This window comes from Felis catus, chromosome B2 (genome assembly GCF_018350175.1).
Source record: "Felis catus isolate Fca126 chromosome B2, F.catus_Fca126_mat1.0, whole genome shotgun sequence".
NCBI lineage: Eukaryota > Metazoa > Chordata > Mammalia > Carnivora > Felidae > Felis > Felis catus.
The window spans coordinates 73,652,990-73,675,321 of record NC_058372.1 but is presented as its reverse complement, the minus strand read 5'-3'; the positions used below and the strand labels follow the sequence as shown (position 1 = coordinate 73,675,321).

The 22,332-nt window shown below is 33.8% G+C and overlaps 1 protein-coding gene and 2 long non-coding RNA genes across 6 annotated transcripts in view; 1 reads left to right on the top strand and 2 right to left on the bottom strand.

The window, feature by feature from the left end:
* Positions 1-22,332, top strand: part of IBTK (inhibitor of Bruton tyrosine kinase) — a 91,359-nt gene that overhangs the window by 44,085 nt on the left and 24,942 nt on the right. For 2 of the 4 annotated variants that reach the window (XM_011282490.4, XM_011282488.4), the window contains exons 17-25: positions 6,143-6,244; positions 9,281-9,398; positions 12,129-12,189; positions 12,750-12,871; positions 14,158-14,270; positions 18,306-18,409; positions 19,789-19,952; positions 21,350-21,442; positions 21,964-22,107. In XM_011282490.4, the coding sequence (XP_011280792.3) occupies positions 6,143-6,244; positions 9,281-9,398; positions 12,129-12,189; positions 12,750-12,871; positions 14,158-14,270; positions 18,306-18,409; positions 19,789-19,952; positions 21,350-21,442; positions 21,964-22,107 (1,021 nt within the window). Of the gene's footprint in view, positions 1-6,142; positions 6,245-9,280; positions 9,399-12,128; positions 12,190-12,749; positions 12,872-14,157; positions 14,271-18,260; positions 18,410-19,788; positions 19,953-21,349; positions 21,443-21,963; positions 22,108-22,332 lie in introns of all 4 variants that reach the window. The other 2 variants (XM_011282487.4, XM_011282486.4) reach the window with 1 other exon arrangement.
* On the bottom strand, positions 12,738-17,123 carry LOC123385449. Its single transcript, XR_006597968.1, has 2 exons — positions 15,589-17,123; positions 12,738-12,953 (listed from the first exon to the last, which is right to left on the bottom strand). It is a non-coding gene; the product is annotated as an uncharacterized LOC123385449 (long non-coding RNA).
* LOC111560492 overlaps positions 19,878-22,332 on the bottom strand; it is a 35,635-nt gene continuing 33,180 nt past the window's right edge. The window contains exon 3 of the long non-coding RNA XR_006597967.1: positions 19,878-19,977. This is a non-coding gene — a long non-coding RNA (uncharacterized LOC111560492). The remainder of the gene's footprint in view (positions 19,978-22,332) is intronic.

Below are 22,332 nucleotides of genomic sequence, written 5' to 3'. Positions count from 1 at the left end.
ACTTTTTTGGATAGTTCATTGTACATAGAAAAGCAACTGATTTTTATGTTGCAATTTTTACTCAATTTGTTCATTCTTTTTTTTTTAAGTTTCTATATTTATTTTGAGAGATGCAGGGAGGGAGAGAGTTGGCTGTGGGGGAGGGAATCCCAAGCAGGCTCCACACTGTCAGTGCAGAGCTTGACTTGGGGCTTGAACTCACAAACTGTGAGATCATGACCAGAGCTGGAACCAAGTGGAATGCTTAGCCAACTGAGCCACCCAGGTGCCCCTATTTGTTACTTCTAATAGTTTTTTGATGGCGTATTTAGGGTTCTCCAGATACAAGATCTTGTTATCTGCAGAGACAGTTTACTTCTTCCTTTTCAATTTGGATGATGTTTATTTCATTTTCTTCCTTACTCTTGCTAAGAATTCCAGTACTATGTTGAATAGGAGTGGCAAGAGTGGGGGTCCTTGTCTTGTTCCTGATCTTAGACAAACAGCTTTCAGATTTTTACTGTTGAGTATGATATTAAACTGTGGATTTGTCACAGATGGTCTTTATTATGTTGAGGTATCTGCCTTCTCTACCTAATTTGTTGAGAGTTTTTATCATGAATGGGTGTTGAATTTTGTCTTCTGCACTTACTGCATGTACTGCAATGATCATATTTTTATTCTTTTGTTTTTTAAGTTTATGTATTTGAGAGAACAAGAATGATGGGGGATGGGGACAGAGAGAGAGGGAGAGAGAAAATCTCAAGCAGGCTCTGTGCTTTCAGTGCAGAGCCTGATGAGGGGCTTGAACTCATGAATTGTGAAATCCTGACCTGAGCAGAAATCAAGAGTTAGACGCTTAACTGACCTGAAAATCAGCTTGCCCTGATTTTTATTCCTCTCTTGTTACGATAGTATCACATTTGTTGATTTGCATGTATTGAACCATCCTTGCACCAAGCATTAATCCCACTTGATTGTGGTATATGATCTTTTTAACATGCTATTGAATTTGATTAGTTTCTTATTAAGGATTTTTGCAGCTATGTTCATCAGGGGTGTCATACTGTGATTTTCTTTTCTTGTGGTGTCCACGACTCCTTTTGGTATCAGGATAATCCAGGCCTCATAAAATAAGTTTGGAAGTGTTCCCTCTCCTTCAGTTTTTTTTGGACAAGTTTGAGAAAGATTGGTGTTAATTTTTCTTTAAATATTTGGTAGACTTCACCCATGAAGCCATCTGGTCTAGAGCTTTACTTTTGGGAGATTTTTGATTTATGGATTCAGTCTCCTTACTCAGTTATTGACTATTCAGATTTTCTGTTTCCTCATGATTTAGTCTTGGTAGCTTATATGTTTCTAGGAACTCATCTATTTCTTCTAGGTTATCCATTTGTTAGCTTATAATTATTGACAGTAATCTCTAATGATTTACATTTCTGTGATATCAGTTGTAATATCTTCTCTTTCATTTATGATTTAATTTTTGGAGGGATCATTTTCTCAGTTTACTTAAGGGTTTGTTAATTTTATCTTTTCAAACAACCAGTTCTTAGTTTCATTGATCTTTTTTGTTTTTCTAATGTCTAATTCATTTATTTCTGCTCATTCTTTATTATTTTTTCCTTCTGACTTTGGGCGGACTTCTTTTTCTAGTTCCTTGTTATATAAAACCCTTAAGGTTCTTTCAAGATCTTTTTTTGTTAAGGCATTTATCAGAATTAGAACTTCTTTTGCTGTATCCCATAAGTTTTGGTATGTTGTATTTTCATTTTCATTTGTCTCAAGATATTTTGTACTTCTCTTTGATTTCTTCTTTGAATTACTGTGTTAATTTCCATGTATTTACACATTTCCCTGTTTTCCTCCTGTTCTAGTTTATACCACTGTAGTTGGAGAAGATACTTGGTATCATTTCAATTTCTTAAGTTGTTAAGACTTGTTTCATGGCCTAATGTATGATCTGCCCTGAAGAATGGTTTATGTGCACTGAGAAGAATGTGTATTTTGCTGTTGTGAGTGGAATGTTCCATATGTATGTGTTAGTTTCATTTGGTCTGTAGTTTTGGTCAAGTCTGATGTTTTCTTGTTGATTTTCTGTCTCCATGATCTATCTGTATTTGAATATGAATATCCATATTGAAGTCCTTTTATTACTGTATTGTTGACTATTTCTGCCTTCATTTTATGTGTTTTATAAATTTAGGTGCTTCACTGTTGTATACTCGTATGTGTATTTATAGTTCTATTGATTTATTGATCTCTTTATTATTATATAATCACCTCTTTGTCTCTTCTGTTTCTGACTTGAAGCCTATTTTGTTGGATAGAAGTATAGCCACTCCAGCTCTCCTTTAGTTACCATTTGCATGGGGTATTTTTTCCCATCATTTCACTTTCAGCCTATGTGTGTTCTTACAGGTAAATTGAGTCTCTTATAGGCAGCATAATGTTGAACCTTGTTTCTTTATCCATTCAGCCACTTTGTCTTCTGATTAGAGAATTTAATCCATTTACATTTAAAATAATTATTGATAGGTAAAGATTTAATAATGCCACTTTGTCAGTTTTCTGTTTTGTAGTTCCTTTGTTTCCTTTTTCTCTCTTGTTGTCTTCCTTTGTGATTGAATGATGTTTCGGTAGTGGTATGCTTTGATTCCTTTCTCTGCATTTTTTGTGTATCTGCTCTACGTTTTTCCTTTGTGGTTACCATGAGGCTTACATATATGTAACAGTATACATAAAACAGTCTATTTTAAACTAATCACAACTTAACTTCCATTGCATACAAAACCTCTACATTTTACTTTTCCCCATTCTGCCATTATTTCTTAAAATATTCTTTAGGTCATACCTTTATCTTGCGACTCCCGTATGTATCTTGATATGCTGGCTGGTGTTTCATAGGTCTCTTTTTTTGTTTCAAAAATTTTTTTGATGTTTTGTTTATTTTTGAGTCAGAGAGAAAGCATGAACTGGGAAGGGGCAGAGAGAGAGGGAGACAGGAACCAAAGTGGGCTCTGTGCTGACAGCAGAGAGCCCGATGTGGGACTTGAACTCAAGAGTAATGAGGTCATGACCTGAGCTGAAGTCAGATGCTTAGCTGACTGAGCCATTCAGGTGTCCCCATAGGTCTCTTATGCCTTATTAATTTTTATTCATTGTTTTTTCTTTCTGTTCTTCAGATTGCTTATTTCAGTTGACCTGTGATTTGTGTCTCTTCATTGATATTCTTGATTTCAAGAGACATTATCCTCATACTTCCTTTTAATTTTTTAGACATTTCCTTTAATTCTTTGTACATATTTAAAATAGCTGATTTAAACTTTAATAATGCAGCATCTTCATTTCCTCAGGGAGAGCTTCTCTTGGTTGCTTTTTTTCCTGTGGATGGGCCATACTTAACATGTATTTTGCATCTTGCATAATTTTCATAGAAAACTGGACATTTTATTTTATATCTATTTATGTTTTGGGAGAATGCAAGTGGGGGGGGCAGAGAGAGAGGGGGGAGGATCTGAAGTGGGCTGGGCTCTGTGATGACAGGATGACAGCAGCAAGCCCAATGTGAGACTTGAGCTCACAAACTGAAAACTGGACATTTTAAGTAATATGATGTGGTAACTTTTGAAGTCAGATTCTCTTCCCTCCCTGGGGTTTGTTAAAAAGTTTTTGCTGTTTGCTTTTCGACTTTTCTGAACTAATTAGTACTGTAAAATCTCTGTTCTTTGTCTTGTGTGACCACTGAAGTGTCTACTGGGTTAGCTTAGTGGTCAGCTGATAAGTTAGAAATTTCTTTAAATGCCTAAAACCAATAAATGCCCAGCCTTTGCCACGGAGTTCTTTGTGTGTGTGTTGGGGCATGCCTTCATTTTTCAGGCAGGCAGTTCATGACTCTGCTTTAGCTCTTATTTTCTGTTTTAGCAGAGCCTCAAGTTCAGCCAGAGGTAAAAATTTAGGACCTTAAGTTTTTCCTTGGCATGTATATAGTCACCCACATACATGTGGGCTTCTGGTTTCACAGCAGTATTTTGGGACTTTTCAAAGCCCCCATGGACATTTGTATTAATCAACTGGGACAGCCATAACAAAATATGATAGACTGGTGGCTTGAACAACAGAAATTCATTTTTTCATAATTCTGGAGGCTAGAAGTCCCAGATTAGAGTCTGGTAAGGTTGGTTTCTGGTGAGGACTTTCTTCTTGGCTTATTATACATGAATGCCTTCTTATTATGTCCTCACATGGTCTTTCTGTGTGTGTGTGTTGTGGAGGGAGGGAGGGAGGGAGACAGACAGTTATCTCTTTGATATCTCTTTTCTTAGAGGGACACTAATCCTATTGGATCAGGGCCCTACCCTTTATAACTTCACTTACTTTTAATTACTTTCTTAGAGGCCCCATCTCCAAATATTGCCACACTGGAAATTAGGGCTTCAACATGTGAATTTTCAGGGGATACAAACATCTAATCATTAACATCCTTTTTCCCTAGCTTTTATTTAAAAAAAATGTTTTTTATCTGCTTCTTGTTTGCTCCATCTATTATCATTGTCTCAGTCAGCTTCAACATTAATTGCAACTGATTGTTTTTAATAAACACCCTGGGGGAAGAGGCTGTTCACACCAGTAAAAGCTTTGAGTCAGGTCAAAATAAAGACAAGCCCTGCCACACATGTCAAATAATGACTTATCTTTAATAATGTTGCTTTGTAACTCTTCTGTTGTCTTCAGTGGCTTTGGTTGTTCGTTTTCACTGTGATTGCAGGCTTGTTGGTTTTTAAGACTGGAGGAGGGGAGGGGAAGATTTAAATAGAAAAACTACAGTGCTCTATTGCTCACTGTTCTTACCAAGATTCAGCCATTTTTCTTGAGTCAATACTCCCTAGATTACTGTAAGCCTTTGGCTAACTTCTAGAATTTTGAAAAAGTTGACAATTTTCCTAGTATCTTCATTGCTTTTGTGGAGAAGAGGAATTCTGGAAGTAGTCCTTAGTTTGCTATTCATAGTGAGTTCACCTCTTCCTCTTTGTCAAAAATAGTTTTTCGACATTTTTTCTTCTTAATCTTTTTTTCTTCCTATTGTGGTTTTGTTTTGTTTTTGTATTTATGTTATTCTGGCAGTGGCTCAGGGTTACTGCTTTAGGCGTTAATAGTACTCAGGACGAGAAAGATTATTTTAAATAAGGAACTCCTATAATTTAAAAAGAAAATGTACTCTTAGGCTTGCTTGCTTGTTTATTTTGTTCATTTATTTATTTATTTAGAATGTTTATTTATTTTGAGAGAGAGAGCACAAGCAGGGGAGGGGTAGAGAGAGAGGAAGAAAGAGAGAGAACCTCAAGCGGGTCTGCACTGTAAGCTCAGAGCCCGGTGTGGGGCTCAAACTCACTAACTGAGATCATGACCTGAGCTGAAATCAAGAGTCGGTTGCTTAACCAACTGAGCCTCCCAGCTCCTTAGGCTTCTTTATTTAAAACAAATATGAGGGGCGCCTGGGTGGCGCAGTTGGTTAAGCGTCCGACTTCAGCCAGGTCACGATCTCACGGTCCGTGAGTTCGAGCCCCGCGTCAGGCTCTGGGCTGATGGCTCGGAGCCTGTTCCGATTCTGTGTCTCCCTCTCTCTCTGCCCCTTCCCCGTTCATGCTCTGTCTCTCTCTGTCCCAAAAATAAAATAAACGTTGAAAAAAAAATTAAAAAAAAAACAAACAAATATGAGCATCTAAAAGCATTATTCACCCTACTCCCTGTATATACATTTGTTCTTAACGTATATGTTATATGTATTTAACACATATCTACATAATAATTTTGATGCTGAGATTTGAATTTCCCCTCTATTTATTAGATTGAGAAATGTTTGACAATATGGGAGATTTTAATAAATCAGGCATTTTTAGACTAAATGCTTTCTAGACTAAAAAGATCAATTCAAGTTACCCATTTTATGGTCCTAGTGTGAACCAAGGAATTTTGGTGTGTTTCTTTACAGCTTTCCACTTAAAAGGTAGAAAAGTCAAACATTATTACTATTTATCATAGTTGCCACTCTTTAGAAAATAGTCATTATAATTCTCCCTTCTTTGTGTCTTAATTACTTGAACTTTTGTCATAGGTATAATGAACAAAGTAATAGTTTTGCTTGTTTTCTTTCTTTTTTTAGAATCTCAAAATGTGGATTTTATTTGTAGTGTTCTTGTGGTGGCTGATCAGCTTCTCATAACTCGATTGAAAGGGATTTGTGAAGTTGCATTAACTGAGAAACGTAAGTATTTTTGAATTTGAATATTACTATGTTTGCAGGTTGATACAGGATTATTCATTGACTTTTGATGCCATAAATTTACCATTTTACCATATATGGTAAAGTGCACCATTATGTTTTTGAATTATGAAGAATGTCAAAACATTTAAGCTATTTTGTGCAACAATAAGCACATCCATTTTCCAGACATGTTAATATGTGAAAATATGTACATCTGATAATTGAAGTATGTAAATTTTTTGAAATGTCATGAAACCTTGAATAATGAAGATGGTATGAAATTTATTTTGAAATTACAAAGATGAAAGTTTGAAAGAATTAAAAAAAAATTTTTTTTAATGCTTATTTTTGAGAGCGAGAGAGAGCAGGAGTGGGGGAAGGACACAGAGAGAGGGAGACACAAAATACGAAGCAGGCTCTGAGCTGTCAGCACAGAGCCTGACATGGGGCTCCAACTCACGGAGATTATAATCTGAGCCAAAGTCAGACACTTAACCGACTGGCCACCCAGGCGCCCCTCAAAGAAATTATTCACTCTTGTCCTGGTCTTGGCTGTAAGCCTGTGTTTAGCTATCTGTTACTATTTGCTAGAATTTTTGTTTTAATTTTTTTTTAATGTTTATTTATTTTTGAGAGAGACAGAGACAGAATGCAAGTGGGTTAGGGGCAGAGAGAGAGGGAGACACAGAATCCAAAGCAAGCTCCAGGCTCTGAGCTGTCAGCACAGAGCCCGACGTGGGGCTTGAACCCACGAACCATGAGATCGTGACCTGAGCCAAAGCCAGACGCTCAACTGACCAAGCCACCCAGGCGCCCCCTTGCTAGAATTTTTATATAATCATCTTATTTATATATTTGATCAAAACTTATCTCTTTTCTCTTAAACTCTTGTTTCTGTCTCTGTTCGTTACTTCATTTAATAAATAGTTCATTATTTCAGTTCATTGCATGGCTGTCTTTTTGAACATTGAAATTTTGAAACCCAAAGCTATTTTTTATATTGTTTTTGTTCTTTACGTCCAAATTTTTTCAGTTGTCAGAACTGATGCATCTTAACTATATTTATTAATCATATTTCCCCCTACCTTTTTATTCTGTGTCTATGCTAGTTCAGGTAATTGTTATCCATCCCTTCTGTGTAGTGTTACTGTAATGTTTTAAGTCCTCTTTCTGTCTACTTTAATTTTTCTGTTGGGAGTAATTGTGTCTTCCTGTTTTAGGTATTTTTAATTGCTTACTCTAGGATAAAGGTTAGATTTTCTTAGCCTGATATAAAAGTTTCTAATTTTATCTTTGTTAATCTTTGTTCATTTTTGTTCATCTTCATTGTCACATTGTCATACTTTAGGAAGTATGAAAGGATTTCCTGTCAGAATTTTCTAATTTTTTCTTGCTGATAGTTTGTCTTAATTCTGGTGTCTTATATAGTTACTTTTCTTGAGCTTTGTGGAGAGACTTCTCCTTGGTTATCAAAAAAACCCCAAAAAAACCCAACATCTCTAATCTTTTAAGCTACAAAATGGAAATATATTAAAATAAAGGATACAACATACTACAGGAATAAAGTATACGTATTGGAGGGGCTCCTGGGTGGCTTAGTCAGTTAAATGGCTGACTTTGGCTCAGGTCATGATCTCATGGTTTTTGAATTTGAGCCCTGCATCAGGCTCTGTGCTGTGCTGGCAGCTGAGAGCCTGGAGCCTGCTTCAGATTCTTGTCTCCCCTGCTCACGCTCTCTGTCTCTGTCTCTCTCTTTCTCTCTCTCTCTCTCTCTCTCTCTCTCAAAAATAAATAAACATTAAAAAAAATATACATATTGGAGATATTTTTAGTTGTTCAGTTGACTTTCCTGGCATTCCTTGGATATTCTTTTTTGGTCCATGCTACACAGCTTCCTTATTAATGAATATCTTGATCTTCCTAGAACTTAGCAAGAGAAGAGTTCAACAGAAGTTTGATCTCTATTATTGGGTAATCCTTGTTCTCAACTGAACAACTGTAAAGTTTTTATATGATCCATTTTTTTGTGTGTGAAATGGGAGAGTTTGGGTTCATATTAGGTTTGGTTACGAGCGAAGCAAAAACCATTATTGACTGCAATTACACCTTTTGACAGAGTTAGAAGGAAGAAAAAAAACATAGGGTAAGCCAGGTGTAGAAAATAGTTATGTTCCTCTCTTGGTTTGGACTCATAGTAAATAAAGAATGAAGGGGTTTAGAAAGCCAAAGTCATTTGCTAGGTGAGTAGAATATTCTGAGATAGTCTCTAGCAAAATAGGACACTTCATGCATAAAGTTACCAGGATTGTAATAAAATCCAGAATCTTTTGTACAGTTATACCAGATTCTGTACTGGCCATGAATAATGATATAGTAATATTTAAATGTGAATATTTTCCAAATATATAGTGTGTATATGTGTTTATGTAAATATACCCACATAAATTTTGATGGATTACTCAATGTAAATATATTTTATAGAATGATTTTGTCAGTTTCTCTTAGTCTTTTTTTAAGTTACCCTTAACGTTACTCTTGACGTTTTTATTTTTTAAAATAGTTTATTTTTTAATTTTTAGTAATCTCTGTGCCCAACATAGGGCTCGAACTCACCACCCCAGGATCAAGAGTTGCAGGTTCTACCAACTGAGCTACCCAGGCACCCCTGGTTTCTTTTAATCTTAAGATCTTCTTAGTTTTATAGAAAAGAGACTATTCTGTCTATGTAAATAAAAAGGAAGGTTTATTTGTGAAAGTTAAAACTATTCTAAAATCCTTAGATAGAAAATTGTCAATTTTTAGGTGACACATATCATCTCTATTTTCTTTTGGTGTGTTTATTTTGCCTCATAACCAATCATTTAAAATACTTTGGCACGTTGGGATGAAAGTGCATTCTATATTTGCCCTACTATAGTTATTTTGGCAAGAAAGTACTTTCAGTTTTCCTTGTTCAAACCTGACAACTTTAAAAATAAGTATGTATTATTTGCTGTAGTAACGTGGCTTTTGTCTCACTTTGTCTTTTCTTTGTAGTTACCCTTAAGAATGCTGCTATGTTACTGGAATTTGCAGCAATGTACAATGCTGAACAATTGAAACTGTCTTGTTTACAATTTATAGGACTGAATATGGCTGCTTTACTTGAAGCAAGGTAGGTTGGGTGCATACATTGTATGACTGTTGGGTGCATACATTGTATGACTGTTGTAAAAGCAATTATTTATACATAATAGCAGACATGTTAGTAATTTAAAAGAATAGTGACAAATTACAGCTTTGTAGAAAAAAATGTAAGGGGATTCAATCATTCCATCAATATTTGAGTGCTTGCTTGATATATGCCAGCCACAGCTAAGCTACAGCAGTGAACAAAATAGGTAAAATTCTTGCCCTCAATGGAAAGCATACATTTTTGTTGGAAATTTGTGGGGAAAAAAATTATAAGTATGTTCTTTAAATCTATGCATTCCACTGTTTTTAGTAGTGGAATTATTTGGTGAAATAAATTTGCAGATTTATTTTTTAATATAAGGTCTAATTTTTATTACTATAAAGTTGGTGGTGAGAAAATGAGTGTTTTGGTGAACATAGAAGTTTTAGATTAGAGTTCTGCATGTCAGTTTGCACTTTTGAAGCTTCAGTATTTTGTTTTGGATATAATAATGATAACTAATACTATGTGCCAGGCAGCATTCTCAAAGTGTTATATAGATCTCAGTTGATTTTCATGTAAACCTTATGATGACATAGATTCTGTTTATATCCTCACATTATAGACGAGAAAACCCAGGGACATTTTTTTTTCAAAGAATCAAAATTTTGATCTACATAATTTATTATATATGGTAATAGGTTTTTCACATCTCAGCTTTCAAAGTCAGGATGGTCTTTAATGAAACTAACTCTATGAAATAAAAGTGCTCTACTTTTTAGAGGTGAATCACTGATTCTTAATAATTGCTATGTAGGATTCAATTCACAGGAAATTCTTTTGGCAGTATAATGCTTTGTTATTTTGTGAAAATGCTTTTCAAGCGCATATTAATGTTATGGGATATTAGTATGATTTTAAAAAGCCTCTGGTATTTTGGTATCAGAATCTCGCTAGGGTTTCAGAATAAATTTCTTTGCTGACATCACATTAATGATTTTAATCAAAGCAATTTTTTTTTTACTTTGCTTTGCCAAACTAAGCTCATTCATTTGTCAGATAAGAATCAACCAAAATGCAAAACAAGCACTGAATCTACTTAAAATATGATACTGGGGGGGGGGGGGCGCCTGGGTGGCTCGGTCGGTTAAGCGTCCGACTTCGGCTCAGGTCATGATCTCACGGTCCGTGAGTTCGAGCCCCACTCGGGCTCTGTGCTGACAGCTCAGAGCCTGGAGCCTGTTTCAGATTCTGTGTCTCCCTCTCTCTCTGACCCTCCCCTGTTCATGCTCTGTCTCTCTCTGTCTCAAAAATAAATAAACATTAAAAAAAAATTTTTTTTTAATTAAAAAAAATATGATACTGGAAAATGATGTGTGTCACTACCATTGTTCAATAGTTACGTTGTGACAGGTGTCAGATGAACCATTAAGAATGGGACGTGTGCTGTGGTGATGTCTCTACTTGTATAATTTTACATGAGTAGACATGCATAACTTGAATTAAAACAAAGATTTGTACAAATTTAACCATTCCTAGACAACTATTTGTTTGCTGGGAGTATAAATAAATATGTATAAAGATATTAAAAAAGGAGAGCTGCACCAAAATGGATATAACATCACAGGTTAATTATCCTCAAAATGTTAAAAACTGGTATGGTACAGATTTAAATATCCAAATTGTTTTGCACTCGGAAAAGTAGTTTAACATATATTTTAGAATATAAACTTGAAGTTTTTACTGATGCCTTAAAAGTGTCTCTTTGGAACTGGAGAGTTCCCTGAAATCTACTTTGAATACAACTGATGTAGTCCAAACATTTTATACATCATGAACATACTAAAGTCCAGAGAGATAAAGTTAGCTGCTCAAAGTCATGCAGGTAATTGCTAGCAGTGATAGCTGTAGATAGAATTCAGGTATCGTGACAGGCCATTGTTCTATCACTATAATACTTTAGGAACTAAAGATTACAGATGTGGAAAATGAATACAGGTGGTGCCTGACTTACCATGGTTTGACTTAGGATTTTCTGACTTTACAGTAGTGTGAAAGTGATACACATTCAGTAGAAACTGTACTTTGAACTTTGAACTTTGATCTTTTCTGCATACTAGTGAAAAGTATAAGTGATCCTGGTGATCACTTATGGTGATCCTGGGTAGTGGCAGTGAGCCGCAGCTCCCAGTGACACACAGGGTTTTCAAGGGTGTAAACAACTGACACACTTATTTTTTACTTTCAATATAGTAATAAATTACATGAGGTAGTTAACACTTTGTTTTAAAATAGGCTTTGTATTAGATGATTTTGCTCACTCAAGGCTAATGTAAGTGTTCTGAGCACGTTTAAGGTAGTTTAGGCTAAGCTGTTCAGTAAATAGGTGTATTAAATGTATTTTTGACTTAAGAGATTTTCAACTTAAGAGGTTTATTGGGATGTTGAGGAAGAACTATATTTACAACTTTGCTATGATATAAGTGATATAAAAATCTTTTCTAAGAGTTTGATATTACTGAAGATGTTTGTGTATGTATCTTCCTGTTTATTTGAAATATATAACTATACATACTTCCAAAAAGAATTTGTAGCATATTGATGGCATATTGATGATTTTAAAACTAATGTACTTATTCAGCAGTGTAAAGTGTCTCAATAGATTTGAAAATCTTGGTAGGTATTAAGTTACTTAAGTCTTAAAATAGAATTTTGTATCTTATTTTTTAGGTCTCTTGATGTTTTAAGTGATGGTGTTTTGAAGGATCTTTCTGTGTTTTATAGAAAAATGGTAAGGTTTATGTTTTTTCAATAATATAATCAAATTAAAGTAGTATATTAGATCAGACTTCTCACTGAAATAATTTCCTAATAAATTGTAATACATTAGGATATTTTAAAAATGAAGACATAGGGTTTTTGTTTGTTTTTTTTATAGATCCCACAGGTTAGTATGATAATCATAATTGAAAGTATTTAATGATAAAACTAATAACTTTTAATTCCTTTATAAGTGAAAATTATTGAAGACTTTTCAAGTCTTTCATTACTTGTTAATTTACTAAACACCAGGACAGTACAAAAACATGGATTCATATTATCCCCAAAATTGGATTAATTTGTATTTAATAATGAGTTTTTATGGAAAGTGTTTTTTGATATTTTTTGGAATAATCTGTTTAATGAGTCTAATCATTTTTCCCTTTGTTGTAAACATAGGAAGTCATTAGGCATTCTAGACTTTTCCTTGTTAATGTCCCCACATATCAAAACAAGTGGGATATTATACCTATTTTGAAAAAATCTTTACACATTTTATATTTAAAAAGTGACTTTTAAAAAAAAAAATAGATTCCAGCGATGGATAGAAGAGTCATTACACCATATCAGGACGGACCAGATATTAGCTATTTGGAAGTAGAAGATGGAGATATCTTTTTGAAAGAAGACATAAATACGGAACAGAATTATTCGTAAGCTCTGTTTCTCTTTCTTTTCTTCTTCCCTCTTCTTCCACTCTTCTCCCTGATCTTTGACACTATTAACACGTTTATACTGAAAGAGAAAATTGGAGAATCCTGAAATAGGAAGTATGTATTTATGTTTATTCTTAGTCTTGCTGTAAGAAAGTACATGCATAATTATTTGCAGATGTAACAAAATTAACTATAAATATAAAAGGAATACAACCTTTAAGTTAACATGTTAGGTTGAATAAATGCATTTATCTTAGCTACCTTCCCAAACCCTGCTAAAATTACAATAAATAAAAAAGGCATATTGCACTAGAGCAGAGAGAACAGGAAAGGAGAAACAGCAGTTAGGAGGTGTTAATAGTTTTGGAAGTTGGAAAGTGGTTGCTGAGCAGTAATGACTTAGGAAAAAAAACTAAAACAGAATTCCAGAAAGTCTTAAGAATTAGAGGTAGCAGGTTTATGAAGACCAGGGTGAGTGGTTAGATTTGAAAAAGATCATTTTTTTAGCTTCTTTCAAAGAAAATTGACCTTTTTCTGAACTCAGTTCAACCAAGTGATTGTTCCTCCTCCATCTTGGCTGAAAGATTTGCCCTCTGGAGAGATTGAACCAAGACTACATCAGCCATTATGGATTTTTCTCTATAGAGAACCTGACTGGTTCAAGAGATATGACCTATAGTGACTGACGTTTGGGAATCCTCTAACAAAATATCCCAGGTTCTACATAATCTCCCTGCAGTGTGACCAAACATATGACAAGCCCTGTTTAGTATTTCCAAACTGTGTGTTAGGCTCAGTTATCAACTGGTTATAGAATTACTTTCCTTCTACTTAGTAAATGACTTGTTAAAATCTTTGGGCATTCAAGTCATTTACTATATATATAATAGTAACTAACTGTGTAGCCCACTGAGAAACTGCTGTTAGGTTCCAGATTTGTTTCTAACCCCTTTTCTAGTGTTTGTTAGCATTTGGGTTACTTGAAGTTTATGATATTTGATTATTTACTTTTAAAAGTATTTCCCTATTTCTAACTTTCACAGAAATAGTAGAGTTACATCTAGTAAGAGTACACACTGAGGTTCAGTAAAACTGAGTAATTTGCTCTGAGCAACATAGATAAATGCAACTAGAGCATGCCTATTTTTTGTGTTCTCTGTTTGACTAAAATGCTATACACACACACACGTATATCTATTCTCTGGCTCAAAATGCACAGTTCTTTTGCTGTTAATCTCTAACTTATTTCTAAAAAATGAATTTTGTATTTGCTTTTTTCGTAGGGAAAGTATGTTCAAGAAGGCAAAAACAAGAGCAAAAAAGAAGACACGTAAGCGTTCGGATAGTTCTGGAGGTTATAACCTTTCAGACGTTATTCAGAGTCCACCATCTACAGGTTAGTGAAAGCGTCTTAGGATATATTTCCTGATCTAATCTTTCATGTCTCCATTATCTAATTAATGTAACATGTAGCAAATACTATTGTATGCCATTTGCCAGGCCTACTGAAAGAAAATAGCCTTCGTCTTAGGGAGGCTACGGAAAATGATCATATATTGTAATAAATATTCTGATTGAGGTTTGCTTTGAGAGCACAAAAGAAAAGCCCATATTAGGGGCACCTGGGTGGCTAAGTTGGTTAAGCGTCTGACTTCAGCTCAGGTCATGATTTTGTTGTTTGTGAGTTCGAGCCCTGCGTCAGGCTCTGTGCCGACAGCTTGGAGCCTGGAGCCTGCTTCGGATTCTGTGTCTCCTTCTCTCTCTGCCCCTCCCCTACTTGTGCTCTGTCTCTCTATCAAAAATAAATAAATATATATAAAAAAAAAAAGAAAAGCCCATATTAATCTGAGGAGATCAAGAACGACCTCTTGAGGAAAATGATACATGAGTTGGATCTTGAAGAATGAAGAGAAATTGGCCAAGAAAAGGAGGCACACTGATAGACATATGAAGCAAAGGGGGCAATATACTCCCAAGGCTAGAGGCACTGGAAAGAACTGCATATTTCTTGTGCTTTGGTCAGCATGCTTCAGCCATATAGGGCATGTGTAGATAAGTAGTAATTGGCAATGGTCAGATTTTGGAGGGATTTTATGCTAAACTAAGGAATTTAAATGTGATTCTGAGGGCTATGAGTAATCAATTGATGGATTTTTAAGGCATATAATGTGAGTGGATAAAATTTTTTTTTAGAAACACCACTCTGTCCAGTGGCATAGACTGTTAGTGATGGGCAAAACAGGACAGAGACACTATTATCACATGCATTCATTTCATTTACATCAGTACTCCGAGTTAGATGCCATTCATGTGCATTAGAAGGTTATAATCCAGTAATAGAATACAAAATATTTTATATCTATGCATTATGTGAGCTGTTTGAAAGTAAAGGTCATGTAGTTTTTCTAAAATGGTTTTCGCAGTTTAGTTTGAAAATCTTTTACTGAAGAGATGAAAGAATGAAAATCTGGATACCCTTCCTCCAAATTTATTGTTAACCTGTTACCACATTTGCTATTTTTTATAGACTTTCTGTTGCATGCTCACTTCCTTCATTCTCCAGTCTATCATTTTTTACAAATCCACTTGGAAGTTGTAGGCATGGCATTTTAATATAAATTAATACGAATTTCCTAAGAATAAGGATATTCTTCTACACAACCATAATATCATTAGCACATCGAAGACCATTAACATCAATTCATGAATATTACCTAGTATTACAGTCTCTATTCATATTTCTCCAGTTGTCCAGGAATGTGTTTATAGCCTTTTGTGTTTTAACCTTAAAAAACACCTGGTATCCTGTGAAGATAGATACTGCCTTTACTTATTAATGTCTCTTTAGTCTCTTAACTAGAACAGCACCTCTCACACCTTTTTGTTTTGATTTCAAAAGTTCAGGCCAGTGGTATAGACTATCTCACATTCTAGATTCCTCTGATTAGATCTAGATCTAAACTGTCGAAATTGTAATACTTTCTTTAGATGAAAATACGGAAGTGTGACCACAATGAGACTACAGTATGGCTCTAAGAAATAGTATGTGTGTCTGTAGGAAGACATAAACAGGTATAACTTCTGTCAGCAGTATTTTCTTAGTCAGCCTGATGAGGTAACTTTGAAAAATACAAGTACACATTTTGTCCCTGTGGGAAAAAAAAGAAAAGCTGTCACTCAGGGCAAAGAAAGAATGTCTTTATATTTAACATGATCTATAAATGAGGTACTTGATGTGTTTGATAATGTTCAAAGGAATAAACAATGTCAAGAATAGTTGTTTTAGATAACACAGAAAGATATAGAAAAGACAATATACCTGGATTGATTGATGAAGCACTGAAGCTAGGTCTTTCACGTTTACTACATCTCCTGATTCCTACTTAGGACCTTTTAATATGTAAAATTCTGTGATTTTGTGTTCTCTCTGTTACATGAATTACCTCTAGTCCATAGAAGGACGTGTAGGTGGATTGATGGAAAGATGAATAAATGGACAGACAGGAAGTTATGAAACTAGTTGTTTTTCAGTTGCCTAAAAGACTTAGGGAAAAAGCAGATATTTAGTTTGTTTTAAATAATGGTATTATTAGCACACGTGTTAGAATCTTTATATTTCAGAGATGGAAGAGACATTAGTAATGAACTAAATTTTTGTCCCTTCCTTTAAACCTGAGGAAACAAAAGCGCAGAAAACTTCAGTGATTTGAGGTAGTGACAGACAGAAATAGAATTTATTTTTTTTGATTTCAGTTCTTATTCTTCCTGCTTTACTACTCTTTCTGTGGCCAAAGCAGATAATGATTGAAAGGTCAAATTTAATTGGGGCCAAAAAGCCTGTTCTGGAAGTAAACTTCGTTGTGTGATCCTTTATGTTAGAAGACCATCTGTGAAAATGTTTATACTAAAAATAATTGTTGGCCAGTTTAAACATCCTCTTTATTCATTAGATTTATTTCTAATTGACTTTTGGTAGCATTCTGGCATTAAATATACTCTCTTAAAAATTTGCTGCTCTTAAAAATATTTAAAAGATGGGGGGAGTGCTGAATGTTATTTCCAAACTATTTGAGCAGTGACAGCAACAAAAGAGGCATATATCTTGTCAGAGTGATTTACTTTAAGGAAAACCCACTTATTTAAATATATAAGAGATAGTATGTTTTATTTTCCTTTTTAAAAATTTAAGTCCAAGTTAACATACAGTGTAATAATGATTTCAGGAATAGAATTTAGTGATTCATCACTTACATATAACACCCAATGCTCATCCCAACAAGTGATCTCCTTAATGCCCGCTACCATTTAGCCCATCCCCCCACCCAGCACCCCACCAGCAACCCTCCATTTGTACTCTGTATTTAAGAGACTCTTATGGTTTGTCTACTTCTCTGTTTTTTATCTTTTTTGCTTTCCTTCCCCTGTATTCATCTGTTTTATTTCTTAAATTCCATAAATAAGTGCAGTCATATATTTGTCTTTCTCTGACTTATTTCACTTAGCATAATACACTCTGGTTCATCCACATTGTTGCAAAATGTGTTTTATTTATTTTTAAGTCAAATTTTTAGTTATAGCTCATGTCATGTGTTTTTTTGCTACCTCATTTAGATTCTACTAAATTTGAAATATGTGAAAGTAAACACATGAACTTAAGCAAAAGTTTGTTTTCTCTGTTTATATTTGAAATGACTTTGATCTACTAATGAATCTGGATACCAAATATGGCAGGGAAACAGGTATTTAGCTTGCCTGGGAGAAGAAATGGTATGTACATTTCATAACAGCCCTTTGCTTTAGGCAATAGGCTAATTAAAGTAGCTGTCAATCCACAGATTCCACCCCCCTCTCCAGAAGTAAAAACCGTCAATCAGGCCACCGTTGGCTTCAGCATAACCTCTGCTACGGGGCCAAAGTCATCCAGTCTTTGACTAGATGAGAGGTAGAAAGGCCACAGTGTTCCTCCCACACAGAATGAGGCCAATCCCCGTCTGCATGCGTGCAGAGAACTTGGTACAGAGAGACAGATGAGAAAGGGGACGGTCTGAAGTTTATTAATTTTGTCTTTTTTTTTTTTTAATGGGGAGAAAGAAGTTCTGAATCACTTCTCAAAGCAGATCCCAAAGAAGTGTCTTCCTTAATGTTTATTGCATAATTGCTATATAATTGAAATGGATAAAACTGCTGTTTTATTAAAGCCCCGTTTTAGTTTTTTACTTCAACTTTTTTCTTCAGTTAGCTTGAATTGTCAAGATTTGATACAGTGAATATAATTTAAATGTTATTAAATCTGGATAAATGGAAGCTCTTAGCTCTATTTAATTCACTGAATGTAATATACACATGTTTACTGTATTTTAAGTGTTTTAAAATTTTTACCTTTTAGGATTATTAAAATCTGGTAAGACCAATTCTGTGGAATCTCTTCCAGAACTGCTGACATCAGATTCTGAAGGAAGCTATGCAGGAGTGGGTAGTCCTAGAGATTTACATTCCCCAGATTTCACAGCAGGATTTCAGTCAGATAAAATTGAGGTTTGTTTTTATTTATTAATGCACTGTTTTCTTAACTTCAGATTTTAGATCTTTATATAATTTATTTTTAGTTTTTATTATTTTTGCTCTAACTTTAAAATACTCTCCTGGCTGGTTTATAAAAAAATACATATGATTAGTAATATATGTAGTATTAGTTTTCTCAAATTTGCATTATGTTTCTAGTTTTAAAGATTTTAATGGCAGTTTCAGCCCTCTATGACCTTACATTTCTAATCCTCTTTCTGTAAATTAAAATATAATGTTGATGCAAAAGATAGCAACACTGTATAGACATCTGGAAAAATATATTTATAGCTAAATTACTTGAAATTTACTTTGTGAAATGTCAGTTAACACCAAAGAATTGTCAAAGGAAAATGATTTTGAAAGGAAGCCTAACTTCAAATTCTGCATAGTCTCTTCCCTCTATCATGTTAATGGGAGCAATACAGGTTGGAATGGAGTTCTCCTGGTCCAGCACAATTGACATAAAATGCAGAATTTCTAGTCCAGTTGAACGCCGGAGAGTCCATTTTTTAGACAACTCTTAACATTTTATTCCATAATTGTTAATGTACAGGAAAGGAAAATGTCTAACTTATTAGATATAGGTCATTTTTCTCTAATCCCTAGTCCTCCACAAAACTATTAGCACTTCGAGAAATTCATGAGACAGTGGAAAATTTATCTGTTCTTCTTAGTCTTCTAGGCCTCAAGAATTGATTTTTTTTTTTTTTTTTTTTTTTTTTTTTTTTTTTTTTTAATGTAGCTAGATAGAGGTTTCGGGGCAATTCATATTAACACCAAGGTTGGTGTAGAGGACAGTTGAGGTTTAAAAGGAAAATTAAAGGCATGCTGTGAATGTTTGGCAATAAGAATCTGTCCTAGCAATGGAAATAACCATTTTAATAACTTCCTTGACCTATTATAATGGCAATTGTTTTAAGGTTCCTTTTCAGCTGTCAGTATTATTTACCTTTAATTTTATTCAGAATGAATTATGTGACATTAATATGAAACAAAATGAAAGTTTGGTATAAAGTCATGGACATTAATTTTAAAGTTACTGCTTCATATCTTATTTCAGCAACTTTTATTAACATTTTTACTTAATGCTCATATTAATGGGAATTTAATGTGCAAACTTATTTTCCTAAAAATTGTTCTCAAAGCTCATGGTAACTGGGTTATAGTGACTTAGAAGTCTTGAGAAATGGTTAAGATGCTAAAGTAGAAGAATGCTAGATGATTATTGTTATAAGATTTTATGCTTTAATATAATTTAACCAATATTTATTAAGTACCAATAGGTGTCTACTATTATTTATTTTTTAATGTTTGGTTTTTTGTTCTTTTTTTTTTTTTTTTACCTCCAGGGGAAAATTAAACCATATCTTAATGGTACACCTCCTGCATATTCTAGGGAAGATTTAAAACCATGGGAAAAATCACCAATACTTAACATATCTGCTCCACAGACCATTCCCAGTAACAAAATTGATACTACAAGCTCTTCCAGTTGGGTTGCTGGCTCTTTCAGGTAGGATTTTCATCTTGTTCTGTACCTGTTAGTTGGAGAAATACTATTTATTTTTAGTCAAATGGAAATTTTTAATGAAGCACATTTAAAAAGTATTAATGTAAATTTCTAATACACAGAAAATTACCTAGATGCATACAGATTACTAGCTAGCTAAAATAGGCACTTTTTTCCCCAGACAGAATGTAGTTCCCTTTGTACTGTTATTTGTGAATGCCAGTAAATACTATATAACCCACAGATATCTATATCTAGATATATAGTGACTTAATAATAAGCTATTTTTTGATAGTATATATTAAAACTCCCATTCAGGAAGACCATTTTGTCATTTGTAGGTTTATTGTATCTTTTTTTTTTTCTTTTTTTTTCTTTTTTCTTTTTAGCACATTAAGGGGTATTTAAGATCTCACAAAATACATTGTTATTCACAGTTAATTTTCAGAACAATGTCACACTGCTTTTAACTTGCCTATATTGCATCCATAGTTTTCTTTTATTTAGAAAAGTCAATTTTTTAAATTGAAGGAGTCGATATAATTAGAATGCACTCTTTCAGAGTAATTATTGAGCTTGTGCTTCATATTTATACACCTACTATGGTTTATAATAGGCTAAAACTGTTAATTGACTTACCAATTATATTTACATAATTATTTTGAAATATGCTGTATTTTGCAAAGTTGGAAGACCAGATTATGATGTGCCAGTTTATGTTGTTTCATAGTCTAAAAGTAGTTTAGAAATCAGTCTTAATTTTTTTGCCTTTTAAGTAAACATATTTGTGGGAACCCCAAGAAGCATCTTCTAATCACTAGACTATTTTATTGAATGTGTTTTAAGATAATTGGCTTGATGTAAAGTCAGCAATATAGATCGGCTGTTTCTAAGGATGGTAGAATTTGGTTTTTCTCATTATAGTACAACTTCCTCTGGTGGGTTTCTAATATTATTGAGCATCCCCAAATTTTACTTTAAAATTTTTGTGGTTGGTATCATTAGACAGTAGTAAGAATTTTGTTAAAAACAGAATATAATTTTCAAGTTCTATTCATCTTAAAGGTTAAGAATTTAAACAGAACTTCAGTTTCTTATGCCTAAGTTAGATAAGAATTATTCTATTGTTTGGCTTTTTTTTTTTTTTTTTGGTTTTGTTTTTTTCTTTAAGAGTTTCAGTTTTATGTTATTACTTTGGATGCATTTTAGTTATTTATATATATATAAAAGTAGCTTTCATTCAAAGTATCCTTTTTGAAGTTGGCCACAGCTGACAAAATAAACCTAAATTATCCTTTCATTATCAATCTTACATATAATTTATAGTTTCAGTGAAGTTTGGGTATTGGACTTTATGGATAAATAACTGTATTGTAAAGTAAATTTTATATGTATTTTAGTCCTGTCAGCCCTCCTGTCATGGATCTCCGAACCATCATGCAAATTGAAGAAAATAGACAAAAATGTGGAGCTACACCAAAGACAAATTTGGGGTTGGTTAAAAACTCATAAAAAAGGAAAGACCATGTTGTTTTATAGTTATGTCCTAAAGAATTAGAAAGACCTACTATACTCTTTTTCTGCATTTGATGTTAAACTCAATTAGAAAGACCTACTGGACTTTTTTTGTTTGTTTTTCTGCTTTTGATGTCAAACTAAGTTATAAACACTTTTTTATTTAGGCTTATAGCCTTCGTAACATTTCTTAAGTACATGCCAAAGATTGAGTTGGTTGGTAGTCCAACTCATGTAGAATATGGTGTTGTCAGAAATTTGCCTCTAAAGTATCATTGTGGACTATTTCTGGTGCAAGTGTGATGTAAATGTATTAGTAGGAAGGCTCATTTAGTAACTGTTATTTGATCGTCGATAGTATAAACTGATATTGTCACTCTTGAATCTTATGGCCATTTTGATCCAGTAATAGTAAAATCACATCAAATAAACAGAAAGCAGTATAATTACCTGTAACCTCCATTAAGCAGAAATTAATGCTAATTCATTTAATTTCTAGCAAAATGATTTCTCATGGAGTTAAACTTTCTCAGAAGCAACGAAAAATGATTGCAATGACTACCAAAGAAAATAATTCAGGAACAAGTAGCATGGAAACAGCTTTAACTGCTCCTTCAAAAACTCCGAAACCAGTGAATGCATGGTATGCTTTAAGTTTTATTAAAATAGGCAGAGATCTGTGTGTTACCTTTTAAGGTAGTTCTTGGCTTCTGGGTTTCCCTCCTAACTTTTCAAGTATTTCAATCCTCTCTTTAAGTTAAAAATTAGATCTTGGGAAATAATTTTTTTGTTTTGACATATGCACCATGGTTTGTTCATTTGTTCGTCATTCTTTCTATTATAGATTTCAAAATGTTTTGTATAGATA